Below are 14,745 nucleotides of genomic sequence, written 5' to 3' on the forward strand. Positions count from 1 at the left end.
AGTATGAATCTATGTAGAGATTTCCTGAATTTGAATGTTTTGACAAAATGCCCTGAAGACCTTTTCTGAAATTGATAATTGCTGATTTTAAATGAATTTGGAGAATACCCATGTATAGGTTAAAATGATGCATTGGTAAATGTTATTACCAATGTTATAAATTAAAATTAAAAGTGTTCTGGTTGGGTAGATCAAATTGGTAAGACAAATGAAGTTAACTTCATATGGGGGAACCATCTGGGAAATAAGAGCTAAAAATACTGGCCCTGTGCCAGAAACAAGATCCCAGAGCATCCTAGGAACCCCTGTGACCCTTTCTCAGCCAAGCAGACTGAAGGTAAGGAAGAATTTATACCACAAGATTTTGACTTTTTTAGTGAGGTATATAAAATCTAATAATTGGGTGTAGCTGATTGATTCAGAGCAGCATTTCTCAAAGTGTAGTGTGCACCCAGATCACCCAGAGATCTTGTTAATCCGATCTTGCATGTTCTGGTCTGTAAGGTCTGGATAGGGCCTAAGAATCCGTACTTCTGACAGGCCATGCCAGGATAACGCCCTGGCTGCTCTGAGTGGCAGGTTTAGAGAAAACAGTATTATACCCCTCCTCCTCCAGCACGCACGAGATGACGATGTTGACTCTTTTCTATCTAATACTGGTAATAGCTTTCCACTGAAACATCATCACTTTCAGTCCCAACTGACACGTGACTAATGCTTATATATGTAGGACCACCGTCTTCAGTCTGGGGTGTAAACTGTGATGGGTCCATTGGCCATGCAAGGATTAAACGTATGACCTTACCTTGGTGCTTTGAGTTGCTGAGAGGAGTTTCAGATGTAGGTATGCAGAGTGAAAATGTCAGAATTCCTTAATGATGGGATGAAAAGGGGAAAGAAAGGAAATTAGTACATATTGAATGTGATATGCCAGACATCTGCCCAGTGCTTATTTAATCCTCACATCAGCTATTATTTTTCTGCCTAGAGTCAGAGAAAGCGCCTTTAAACTAAAACACAGTGCCTTTGGAGTTAGACCCACTAGGATTTACTATCTTAGCGCAGAGCCCCACTCACTGAGTCTCCTTTGCTAATTCCTCTCTATCTTCCTAACCTCTTAAAGGGGTGGAACCCCAGGACTGGCCCTGGCCCTCATGAGATATCATCGCATTTTGGTCTTTAAGTGCCATCTATTTGCGGACAGCTCCCAAACTTATATTTTCAGACAACACGTGTCACCTGAACCACAAACTCATAAGTATATATCCAATATCCTTTTTGACATCTTCTCATGACAGCTGATATCTCCGACTGAACATGCCCCAAGCCTTACTTCCCTGCACAGATGTGTTCTTCCTCTAGTCTTCCCGAGCTCAGTAAATGGCACCTTCATTCCAGTTGATTGTTGATCAGGAAAAACCTTAGAGTCATCCGTGATTCCTGGCTTTCACACACACTTAGATCCAATCCCTGAGCAAAATGTGTTATTTCTCCTTTGAACGTCTATCCAGAACCTGAACACTTCTCACCACTCCCACTGCTGCTACCTGAGTTTAAGCCACCATCCTGTCTCGCCTGGATTATTGCAGTAACCTCCTCCTTGGTCTCTCAGCTTCCACCCTTGCTCTTTTCCATCTGTTCTCTCCAGACTCATCCTGAGGCTTGCTCGAAACCTTCCAATGCTCCTTCTGAGGACAAGTCCTTATAATGACCCAAGGCCTTACCTGATCTGGCACTACTGCCCCCTGACTCCATCCCTCAGCACTAGCTCCAGTGGCCTCCTTGCTGTCAAATATACTCTGTGTCCAAGCCTCTGTATTTGCTGTTCCCTCTTCTGTGAGTGCTTTTCCCTCAGATATCCACTCCTCCAGTTCTCTGCTTAGATGTTACCTTATCAGAGACGCCGTCCTGTGCTTCCACCTCCTGTAACTTCTCTATTCTTCTCCATCTTTCCTATCCCCTGTTTTTAAAATTTTCTTAGCACTCCTAGCCACACTGGACAAGTATGGTTTACTCTATGCTTTCTCCACTGGAGTGTTAACTTCGTGAGGGCAGAGGTTCTGTTTTATTTCCTGCTGTGTCCCTAGTATCTGGAATGGTGCCTGGCATACGGTAGGGGCCCAGTGAGTATTTGCTGAGTGAGCAAATAATTGGTGACTAGGTAATTTAGTTTCTCGCTCTCTCTTTTTTCCCCACTAGGAGAGTTCTTTACAGAATAAGAGAAATTTCTCTCGACTTTATAATAGCTGCTGTCTTAATAGTTGTTTTTTTTTTCATGCTTAGTAACCTAAAATTTTGATTCCTTTAGCTTTTGATATTCATTTGGCAACTGTATTTCATTTAAAAGCATTGTTTAGGGCTTCCCTGGTGGCACAGTGGTTAAGAATCCGCCTGCCAATGAAGGGGACACGGGTTCAAGCCCTGGTCTGGGAGGATCCCACATGCCGGGGAGCAGCTAAGTCCGTGTGCCACAACTACTGAGCCCACCTGCCACAACTACTGAAACCCATGTGCCTAGAGCCCATGCTTTGCAACAATAGAAGCCACCACAATGAGAAGCCTGTGCACCGCAACGAAGAGTAGCCCCTGCTCGATGCAACTAAAGAAAGCCCACGTGCAGCAAAGAAAACCTAATGCAGCCAAAAATAAATTAATTAATTAAAAAAAAATAAAGAACAGTAATTCTAAAAAAAAAAAAAAGCATTGTTTAGCAGATTTAGTTCTTAGACTTTCAGGCAGTTAATGATTATCCTTAAAATAGGTTATCCATGAAAAAATTATGACCAAACCTACTTTAATAAAGGCAGCATTTCAGCCGTAGTAGTAAACCCTGCCAAATGGTTTTCTCTGAACATTGAATTTTCAGGCCTTTTCATTTTCTTAATTGATGCATAAAATCCTATTACAAAGCTAGAATCATTAAAAGAAACAAAACCCAGCAAAGGGTTTTTTTAGTCTTAAATCAATTGATTTAAGTTATAAAACATACACTATTTCATTTGGGCCCCTTGATTTTATACTAATTAAAGGTCAGTCTTTTGTGAGTGTTCTAGAACTATTTTAAATATGTTGAATTTCTCCTTTCCCCTCTAAAACACAAACAAAACCAAATAAAAATTAATTTCTGTTCGAATTAGTCTATAGCTGTACTTGATTTAGTGATATTCAATTCAATATGTAGTTAATAAGCCTTGGGCTATATCCTCAGGGGTTTATTGCATTTTTCTGGAGATTTGTGTGCACCTGCACGAAAAACTTAGAGAAAAAGGCCTGGTACCTTCAGTTCAGTAGCAGAGGCATAAACGAGGTGTGGGCCGAGAGGGAGAGCAGTTCTGGGTGTTGATGTGGGGAAGAGGAGGTATCCTGAATCCCAGGCTTTGGGAAGGAGTTGAAATTTGGACTTGGGATATTTTGGGCAGAGAAAAATTGCAGTGAACCTAGGTGTAGATAAATGATGTGTTGGAGAATAGAATTTTCTTTGGAAAAGCAATAGACTTTGTGATAGAGAATTACTAAAAAAGTTCAACTACGTTAATACTATAGTTTACTATATTTATCTAAAAATGGTTAATTTTTTTTTTTTAATTTATCAAGGCAAGCAACTTTTTACCAGAGCCTATGTCAGCAGCATTATTTCTAGTTTCTTTGGACATGCCTCTTTCTTTGGAATATCCAAATATTCATGAAGCTGTTGTGGCCTATTTGGAACAGCTGAATTCTGAAAACTACAGTATTTATAAACGAACTGCAGAGGCTGTTTATTCACTTGAGTGTACCTGTAACTTCCTGTCTGATGTTGGGAAGGAGGTAAAAAGTTTTGTTAATATCTCTTTAAAATTCCTTTGATAAAATATTTAGAAAATTTAACCTATAGTTTTCAAATTGATGGACATTTAACAATTGAATTCTTAGGGGTGGGATCCATTATTACTGAATGGTCCAATTATAAGATTAAAGTAAGGCTATGATTTGTATAAAAGTAAAATGAAGATTTAGATTAATGAATGGTATATATTCATGAGACCAGTGGTTTTAAAAAAATAATTATTATCAATATCTTTATTAGTGAGTTCCTCTTTGAAGTGGCTTACTGTGGGTGAACAGAGTGACAATTGATGTAAACAATTATAAGGGCCATTTTAGTGCTTATTTGTAGACACATTTTTTCCCTTTATAGACCTTTATTTATTCACAGAAAGAGCCTGATTTTTTATTAAATAAAGCCATGAACTAGATTGTAAGGTAGTAGGATGACTTTCAATACCATGTTATAACAATAATTATGTATTTGTTATTTATCCCTTTTAGGATATTATTTAGTATGTTATCAATTAAAGGGTTAATGAGTCTTAAAATAGACATTGACTACAATAGTTGTTTACTGTTTGAAAATACCAAAATGGGTCCTGAAGATCTTGAAAAATTAGGAGCAAAATTTTATTCCATTTGGCCCCTACAGTGGAGTTTTTTGAACTTCATATTTTAAATTTTCCTTATTTCCCCACTGTTGTTTATTTTTATTTTCTTTTCCCCACATCTTTATGCCACTGTATCTTGTCTCCTCCATGATAGAATTTTGAACTGCCTTTTATTTGAATTATTTCTGTGGCATTCTGCATGGTCAGTTAATCACACAGGTATTGATCACCCCCTATTTTCCCTAGAACCAATCAGGATGTTAGAAGTGGGAGGTGGATCTTAAAATGCATGAGTCCTGCCTTGAGCTGCAGTTAGTAGGGGGATAAGGCCACAATTGAGCAGTCAAAGAACCATGCCACTCAGAGGTAAATAATATAAAGTCTTAAGCGGCGTTGAGTTAGGCATTTTCCCCACATTTTTCCTCCTAGGCTGACGTTTTTGGTTTGCTTGTTGAGCAGGTTGACTTAAGCAAATGTGAACAGTCTCAGGGCCTCTGGATGATTTAATTTCTTGAAGCTGCTTTGTTAGCTGTTGAGAATTTTATTGTACATGACCTTGACATTTACTGTTCCATTCTCTTCTTTTTCTAGGGAGAGAAGAATCTCTTAGAATTAGTGGAGCTGGCAGACCAAGCCTTACATAGCTTTTCCTATCATCAGCATTTCCCCCTAATAAAGGAAATCATCTGTATTTGTTCAAAGATGTAATATTTTCTTTCTTAATATGATTACATTATTATAGGTTGTGTGTGTGTAAGTTTAGGAGCAATGAAAATGAAACTTGTCTTAAATCTGTTATTTTTTAGTTTAAACTGCTTTTATATGTTTTGACCTTTAAACTGTATATATATAGTAGCATTAGGACAGTTAACTGTTTTATTCAAGAGTAAGCTTTAAAAATGTCATGCCTATAATCAACATGAATTATCCTTGGATTTTTATACATTTGTTTTGGTGTCTTTCCAAACAAGTATTCAAGCACATTTGTTTATTTATCTTTAACATTTTAATTAATAACTTGAATTGAGGATTTTTTAAATGTAAATTTCATTATTCCTACCTTTTATATGGATTTTTGAAAAGCATCATGCATTGGTTAATTTATTTGGGGGACATTGGAACAGATTTTTCTTTAAAACTTAGTATTTTCATTGCTTTTGGAAAGAGTAAATTCCATGGTGATAAATATCCATTAAATATGGGATTTATTTTTCTTTCTGTCTGTCTATCTGTCAGTCATCTCACATAATTACCTTTTTTTTGTGGTGAGAACATTGAAGATCTACTCTCTTAACACATACCAAGTATACAGTACAGCATTATCAACCATAGTCACCAGAACTACCTATCCTGCATAACTGAAACTTTGTACCCTTTGACCAACATCTCTGCATTTCCTCCAGCCCCTGGCAACCACCAATTCTACTCTCTGCTTCTAAGAGTTTTAGGTTCCACATATAAGTCAGATCATGCAGTATTTGTTTTTCTGTACCCTGGCTTATGCCACTTAGCATGTCCTTCAGCTTCATCCATATTGTCACAAATGATAAGATTTCCTTCTTTTTGAAGGCTGAATAATATTCCATTATATATATATTATATATACATATATTATATATATATATATACACACACACATACACATACATACCACATTTTTAAAAATCCATTCATCTATCAATTGACACATTGTTTTCATGTATTGGCTATTGTGAATAATTCTGGAATGAATATGGGAGTACATATATCTGTTTGAGGTACTGATTTCATTTTCTTTGGTTACATACCTAAAAGTGGAATTGCTGGGTCATATGGTAAATCTGTTTTTATTTTTTTGAGGAACCTCCATACTATTTTCCATAATGGTTGTAACCATTTTACATTCTAAATATAGGTTTCTAAAGACATTTTGTTGTTTTGTATTCTTTAAGAGAGAATATTCCCTGCCTTGAAACAAGTAAATGCTTGAGTAAATATTAATTCTGGGTTAGTTAAACAAGATCTCAGTTGTAGGAACTGGAGTAGGAAGAAACCCCTTTCTCTGTGCTTTTTAGTCTCATGTTTAGTCCCTTACTTGCCTTAGATGTCTTGTATGTTTACCTTTTTACCAGCTGGAAATCTGCACAGGCCAGTCCATTATTACAAGGAGAAAGTCAGAAGGTGTTTCTGCGTATGTTGTCTCACCCTTTGCCACAAGTGAAAGTTAAAACTTACCACTGTTGTCTGGAAATTGTTAAGGTAGGTTTTTTTGTTTTTGATTTTTTTGCGGAGCATTAACAGTGGATTTTCTGATTATAACTCAAAATTAAATTACTTGACCTTTTGGATATGATATAAGAGTTATTACCATAAAAATAGATGGTAGTTATTAGTCAACTCTAAGAAATTTATACTATTGAATTCCCTTAGTAAGTCTAGCAACTGAATTGCCTTATTAGCAGTTTTAATAAGAATTACATTTATGTTGTGTTATTTAATGATGGAAAAATTGTAAGGAAAAGTTGACTTCTATCAAGTATTCAAAGGTGATTTCTATGCTCAGGAAAAGTTTTAGCTTATTATGGCTTAAATTTTATAGTTTCAGATCTGTTTTCTTAGTAATATTCTTCTTTCCTTTCTTTTGAAACAAATATTTCCTGCGTTTTTAAATTATAAAATGTTTCAGCATGGAATAGTACATAAATATTAACTATTTCATTATTGAAAAGAACACTGTACATAGGACAGTATAGAAAAATATATATATTCCTGTGTACTCTTGAAAGTGTCCTCTTGTATTCAGTACTCTTATAAGTACTATCTAGATATAACATTTTGCCATTTTTTACTTATGATCCTTTTTTTTCAGAGAAATAAAAATATTATTTATAACTAAAGCTTCTTTCTTTTCTCTTCCACTTTTTTTATGCCACCAAGATAACCACTCTTACAAAGTTTTTGTTTATCCTTCCCATGCATGTATTTTATATATGCATATCTCTATAAATCATATATATTACTGTGTTTGTCTCTTTAAAAAAGTACATAATTTCATACCGTACACATGTTTTTGCTGCCTGTTCTTTTCCTTTAATAGTAAGGTTTAAGATCTACCTAGTGGATTCATCTTAACTGCTCTTTACTTTGAATATACTTTCTTCTGTTTATTGATAAGTATTTAGGTTCAGTCTGCTTTTTACTGAGCTATGTTTTTCAGTATTTTCAATGACAGTCTGTAACTGATAGTGCATGTGTTTGAAAATGTCTTGAGTTCACCTTACTCTTGAATGATAGATTAGCTGGAATTGTAGAATTCTGTAGAATTCTGTAGAGTTCTAGATTGACTGCCATTTTTCCTTAGCACTTCGCCAGTACTGCTTTGCTCTTGGTAGGCTTTTATCATTGTTGAGAAGGCTGCTGTCAGTTAAATTATAATTTCTTTGTATTTTTTTTCTTCTAGTTGCTTTTAAGGTCTTTTCCTTAGCTCTGGAGTTCTGCAGTTTCATTACAATGTAACTTTGTATATACTTTTTTTTTTAACGTATCTCTTTTAGCATGCTTCAGTTTGAAAACTCATGTCTGCCTTCACTTCTGGATAATTCTCAGTCATTATTGTTTCCCTTAGCCTTGCTGTTCTCTCCAAGTGGAACTCTCATTAGATCATGTTAGATCTTCTTATTTTACCCTTTGTGTCATTTAAGCCCTCTTTTATATTTGATCTTTTTTTGTTTTGTTTGGATAGAATTGCTCAGTACTGTCATTCAGTACACTAATTCTTTGCTCAACGATGTCTAATTTGCTTTTTAAAAATTGTGGTAAAATACACATAATGTAAAATTTACCATTTTAACCATTTTTAAGGTTTTGGTGGCATTAAGTGCATTCACATTGTGCAATCATCAACATTATCCATCTCTAGAACTTTTTCATCTTCCTAAATTGAAACTCTGTACCCGTTAAAAAATAACTCTCTATTACCCTCCAACCCCCCCCAGATCCTGACAACCACCATTCTACTTTCTGAATTTGACTGTTCTAGGTACCTCATACTTGTGGAATCATATAATTGTCTTTTTTGTGTCTGGTTTATATCACTTAGCATCCATGTTTAGTATATATCAGAGTTGCATTCCTTTTTAAGGATGAATAATATTCTATTGTATATATACCACACTTTATTTCCCATTCATGTGTTAGTGGACATTTGGGTTGTTTCCACCTTTTGGCTACTGTGAACAGTGCTTCAGGTGTACAAATATGCCTGCTTGAGTTCCTACTTTCAGTTTTTTGGGTGCATATCCAGAGTGGGATTTGTGCTAATTTTGTCGAAGAGATGATACAGAGTCATTACTTATATGCAGGTGCATCACTGTATTGATAAGAAAAATCCCACATATATGTTGTCCTCCCCCTCACCCAGAAACTTAAGTCTGTTTTGATTTGAATTTTCTCTTTGTCAAACCTCAGTAAGCAAAATACAAACACCTTAGGATAAGTTTATGGTGGTGTTTATTTCCTATATGTCTGTTATTATGAACAACTTTAAAAGATTATGGTTGTCTCAGCAGTTTGGTTATTTAATTTGTCAACACCACTCTTGTTGGCTGAAAGAAATGTAATAGGTATCTCATGCAAACTCAAAAACTGTTAGTTAAGAGAATCTTTTTTTGTGTTCTACCGGTTAAAAGAAAAGTTTCAGTGACATAAGTACTAAAATTGGATTTGAATTATAAACAGAAGAAAGAGGAATGCTTTGGAAAAATCACTGTCACTAATTTTTAAAAACTTTTTGTATTATTTTGCAGGAATGTTTAGGTGTCCATAATGTCAGTAAACCTGTGTCTTCCCTTTGTAATGGAATTCATTTTCTACTTCACCCAAAAGTTCTGTATGAAATCTCTGCGTTTGGTATTCAAGAGCCCAAAAATGAGGTATGGCATGTTAGAAGGAAGTACAGAAGACTACTCTGATTCTTTAGATACTCAGCTAAATCAAGACAGTATTCTAATGTCACAAGGTAGTATGAGAAACTAAAAAGAAACTTGTCTTTGATGTATGGGTTCAGTTAAGTTGTTGTTTAACTAAAAAGAAATGTTAAAAAAAATGAGGCTTAAAATACAGGACATACTTGTTCTCAGAGAATTCAGATCAAAATGTTAACTTAAGTTTTTCATGTTAGATGTAGGAATGATGCAGTAGTTATAATAAGCAGCGTATTTCCTTAAGGAACATTTTTATTCAATGGAAAAATATACTTTAAAGGTTAAAAAAAAAAGAGGAAATCATTAAGGGGGAAGGACTGGTTGAGAACAGAATGTAAGATGATGCTGTGGAAATAGGAACGTTTGAAGGAAGAGATGCTAATTACCTTTCCAGATTTTATGAAATATTACAGGTATGTAAGATGACTTAACGGGCCACCTCCTCTTGGATTGTTTCCCCCGTATTGTTGAGCAGGTGAATGCCACTGCCAAGGCCATCCTGATGCATCTGCTGCAGGGGCGACTGAGGATGACAGCACTGACCTGGAACAAGTTTATCGAGTCTCTGTGTCCTGTCATCCCAGTGCTACAGGTACTCTGTGCTCACCTGCTTACGCTACCATTTCTCTTTAGTGAGTGTGATTGATTTAAACGCACGCAAGCAGTAGAACCATCATGCTGTGGGAGAAATGAAGTGAAGGCACGAAGGCGCTGTGGATAAGGGAACAGGAAGTGGGCGGCTGTCTTGTTTCTGGCAGAAGGTTAAAGCAGGCTAGCGAATTTGTCTGTGTACACCGGGTGGGAGGTTAAGAAGTGAGGCGCAGGCACTTAGCATTGACTGTGAAAAATGGAGCTCAGCCTTATATAAAGGCTTTTAGCCAAAGCTAACAGTGCTTTCTAAACAGCCTTTATGTCATGAAACTGGCTGCATGAGTTCTATCTGTGCATGTATGGGTTAGCCTGATACTTTGATTAATGAGCTCTTAGAAACAAAGCTTTTTTAGCAGTCCTTCTGGGCTTAGGTAAAGGAGGGAGGGAAGTGCAGGGCCTTCCCTCCCTTGCATGAGAAGGTGGAGATGGGAAACACCATCATAGGAACAGTCCTCTTAGAAGAGAGAGCTGGGCCTCAGGCCCTGCCGCTTGCACAGCTCAGTTCCTTGCAGGCGCACCGGCAGCACTCCACTTTTGTAATGAGGGCACAGGTCTGAAGATCTGGGAGGGGCCTCATCTAGGGGCAGTGCCACTACTAGAATCTTGGAAAGTAGAAAAATTAGCAAGTGTCAGGAGGGTTGGCACATTTTCCTGAAGTTCTCCAGTATTATTTTTTAAATACAGTTGTATGTAGGCTTCTTACCTCATGCAGGTTATTTTGAAAAGTCATATTCAACTGAATTGAAAGAAATTTGTGAGTTGCCTGACAGGTCAACACAATTCTTATTTCAAGTTAAAAAATTAAGCAGTATGTGCATACAATCAGATGGTCATTTCTCTTTTTATGAAATCTGTTAGGGCTATGCTGACACAGAGGATCCTTTGGGTAACTGCATTCTCCTCCTAAGCAAAGCGAGTTCTGAGGCTGGTGAAGGGATTCTCCCCTGTACCACCTGGTTAAAGTCCATACTACGGCTCCTGCTGGTGAAAAAGCCATCGTAAGTACAGCAGAGTCTACTGAGTGTGAAAGATGAACGGGAATGTTCTAGGAAAGGGTAGTAATTGTATCAAGCAGTATAGAACCAAAGGAGGTAAAGGAAAGTGATTCTCTTACTAGACAGAGACGGGGAGCTAATGGCTGAAACTAACCCAGTAAAGGTCTTTTGGACACTTTCTAAGACGCTCTGTCCATCCTCCAGCCTTGCTGTCAGATCAGCCTATGTTACGGCATCGCTGCCCTCAGTGCTGTTCATAATGCTGCTGCGGGCAGGGTGGAGAGCCGTGGAGAGAAACAGATTGCCAAAACCATAGGGCATTCGCACTGTCTTCTCGTTAGAAATTGTTAGTCTCCTGGAGTGCAACTTTTCTAATTAAATACTTGTTCTGAAAATTAAAGTTTTTCATGAAAGTGTAGTGGACCAGTTGCCTCACATACCAGGGTATGCATGTATTTTAATCTTGTTTAGCTTGTCCTCTTTTTTGGAAAACAGTAAAAGTGTCCTTTCCTCTACCATTAGTGTAAGTGTCATTTTAACTAAAAGAAAAGAAGGAGAGAAAGATTGTCTTCCTTCCCTCTCTGTCAGTGCAACATGAATCTTGTGTTACTCTCTTTAGGTAGCAGTGGTTAGATTTTCTCTCACTGAGAAGAGAAAAAAAGCTTAGAGTAAAGATGGATAAGCAGTGATGAAGAGAAAGTGTCTGTTGAAAAGGCTAGGAGAAACAGACAGATGTTCTTTTGACAATGGATAATATTGTTTTCCCCATACTTACATCAGGATAATGCAGTGGCTTATTTATAAACAGATGATCGGACTAAAAGTTAAGGAAGTAGGTGAAATAAACTAAAACGTTAAGAGAATGGAAAGAGGAAAGTCAGAGGAGATTGTAAGGGCTCATGCATCGTGCAGAGAGGAAAGTTGTGGGTGATGCAGGAAGCAGAGGGGCACATGGGGTGAGTGTGTTTGTGCTCCTCGGGGATTGGCTTCTGCAAATGTTCCCATTGACCCTCGGCAGTGTCTTTATTAATGTGCTAGTGTAATATTCCCTACCCCAAATTTGGTGATATAACACAATAGGTGTATGTTTTTGGTTCACCTTTGGGGGCCCAGAGTCTCCAGGTAAACAAAAACAGTCTTATCAGGCAGGACATTCTAAGGGCTTAGAGGTCCCCTCCCAGGAGCCAAGGGCAAGGCCAGACCTCTCTTTGGGTAAGGTAATTCTCGATTACACAGAACTTAAAGCAGTCTAAATTACATATTTGTTTTCATCATTTGACTAGTTCTACCCCATCTCACCAGACCATAAACTCCATTAGGCAGGAACCCCATCCATTGGCTAATCTTTACATCCTCAGAACTTCATTGAGTACCTTGGGCATAAATATGCTGAAAATGTATTTGTTGAAAGAAATAAGTATAGAGAAGTAATCGCACCATGGTGCTCACGCTAAACCTAAAAAAACGGCTAAATTTATCTACCAGAGGAGGAGATGCATTAAAAACATGCTTTACATACCCCACTCCGGGCTTTTGCCTGGGGGTGGTGGCTGTCTCTCCACTGACGACCCGAGATGTTAATACAGAGAGTGCTGGCACAAAGGAAGAGCATCGTATGGGTGTCTGGCTGTTCTGAGCTTTCATGAGGTCACAGCAGATGGGAGAGGGAGGTTTGCCTGACTCCCACACCATCTTGGAGTAAATATTTGCCCTCCAAAGATGATATCTATTAGTAATACACTAAATTCCTGCTTTCTCTAGATTTGGTAAGCACTTGAGAACCGTGGTGGGCAATGGAACCTAGCAGCACACAACACAGACATGACGCTGCCCTTCCAGAATTGGGCATGTAATTGAGAAGAGAGATCTTACCAGTTATACTTTATTATTAATTGTAATACAGCGAGATCAGTGTTATGATGGGGGACTTCAGGGGTCAGCACACAGCCTTTGTTGTGGTAGGGATGCCTCCCCGAGTGTGCAGGTTTTTAATCGTAGTCTCACAAGTAGTACCTAAAACCTGGAACTTGTATTACTGCTTAAAATTTGCCCAGTGTCCATGTAGTTCCAGAACCTGTCTCAGTAACTCATTGCTGTGCGTCCACTTTCTATTTTTCCATTTCATTGTCTCGTGCATGCAGTGTTTAACCTTTTCTTGAAATCTTCTACCTCCCCACTCAGTGCTCAACTGACCTTGATGCTAATCCATTCCAGATAAAATAGAATTTTGATGGGAACCAAAAATATCATATCTGAGGGGATCTATTTCACCCCCAATATCTCGCTTTAGCTGTTAGTATGATTACTCTCCTGGAGGTTCGACCTGTTGTTTGGGCTCTGCTCATGGGTCTGTGATAGCTTTTATGATTGAGATACATCACTAGACTTGGAGTCAGGAGCTAGGATTTTTAATTTGCAGACCGACTTACTGGAGCTGAGGTGATACTGACAGTGAAGTTCGCAGTCTCAGTGAGTCTGCACCTTCACTTGTAATTATTGATTATTCTTTATTTCTGCTGCTTATTCATAAATGTAAAATGCAGGAATAACTGGTATTTTAATAGAAAAGTATTTTAATAGAAAGTATTAATAAGTATTTTAATAGAAATACTAAGTATTTTAATAGAAAAGGTAAAATGTCATCAGTAACGTCAGTATAAGCATAGCTAATTATTGTGTTGATTTGTAATAATTCTTTGTGTTATGGGCCTTTATAATTTCTATACATTTGTATATTACAAAATGTTGACTTAAAGACTTTGTTTCTTCAGGGTCCGGATGCTGGCATTAAAGCTTTTAGCAAGTCACCTTACAAGGGAAGAGGGGGCGGATACCAAGCGCCCTTCAATCGATGCCAGAGTTCTCTCCAGAGTTACTAATTTATTTATTGTGAAAAAGCCTATTGAACTCAAATTGGATGACAGAAGAGAACTGATTATTAAGGTGATCATAACTTTCAAGTTTATTTATTCATAACTGTGTGGTTATTTGATATATTTTATGTTACATTTTTCAATTTGTGTTATGTACGGGAGAGGGAGAGAAATGGTGGCTTCACCTGTGGTTATTCCTGCCTAGTGTGAAGTTGTGTCCTGGCTTTTTCTGGCTCCTGGATACATTTATTTATTGAACAAATATTTCTTGAGTGCCTACTATATGCCAGCCGTCATGTCCCTTTTCATTCAGAATATACGCTGGAAATGCAAATTAATTTGAATAGTATCTTAAATACAACATAAGGCTAATCTAGTGGAAAGAAATTCTCTGATGACTCTTAAAAACAAACATCACTGACATAAAATTATTCTTCTTCTTCTGTTGGAAATTGCCTGTAATACTAAAACAAAATATTATGATAAAAGTTTTCATCCTCTTCATTACAGGAAAAATAATATAGAAGGCAAGGGCAATTTCTTTTAAATGTTACAGTGGTTCTGAGATTTTTTTTGTTAATCTCTTTTCTAAATCTTTGGCTTTTTCTCCCTTTTAAGAGGTGTAGCCTTCATCTCCCTGTCTGCCCAGAACTGCCCCCAAATCATCGTGGACTGATGTAGGATCAGATAAAGCAAGCTGTCCGTTATCTTCATTGCTTCATTCCTGTGTTTCATAGCTTCTCCTATGACTCCAAGTGTGCAGTCTGGCAGTTTTCTTTAAGTTTAGACCAGACCCCGAGGCCTGTGGTAGAGCCACATGCAACACAATGGATTTTTTAAAACAGGG

The 14,745-nt window shown here is 37.3% G+C and overlaps 1 protein-coding gene across 4 annotated transcripts in view; it reads left to right on the top strand.

Annotated features, from left to right (window-relative positions):
* The window catches only part of RTTN (rotatin), a 138,045-nt gene that overhangs the window by 30,388 nt on the left and 92,912 nt on the right, over nucleotides 1-14,745 (top strand). For all 4 annotated transcript variants that reach the window (XM_067698857.1, XM_067698859.1, XM_067698858.1 and 1 more), the window contains exons 12-18: nucleotides 3,595-3,807; nucleotides 5,010-5,122; nucleotides 6,530-6,656; nucleotides 9,203-9,328; nucleotides 9,855-9,971; nucleotides 10,889-11,028; nucleotides 13,797-13,968. In XM_067698857.1, the coding sequence (XP_067554958.1) occupies nucleotides 3,595-3,807; nucleotides 5,010-5,122; nucleotides 6,530-6,656; nucleotides 9,203-9,328; nucleotides 9,855-9,971; nucleotides 10,889-11,028; nucleotides 13,797-13,968 (1,008 nt within the window). The remainder of the gene's footprint in view (nucleotides 1-3,594; nucleotides 3,808-5,009; nucleotides 5,123-6,529; nucleotides 6,657-9,202; nucleotides 9,329-9,854; nucleotides 9,972-10,888; nucleotides 11,029-13,796; nucleotides 13,969-14,745) is intronic.

This window comes from Pseudorca crassidens, chromosome 12, assembly GCF_039906515.1.
Source record: "Pseudorca crassidens isolate mPseCra1 chromosome 12, mPseCra1.hap1, whole genome shotgun sequence".
Lineage (NCBI taxonomy): Eukaryota > Metazoa > Chordata > Mammalia > Artiodactyla > Delphinidae > Pseudorca > Pseudorca crassidens.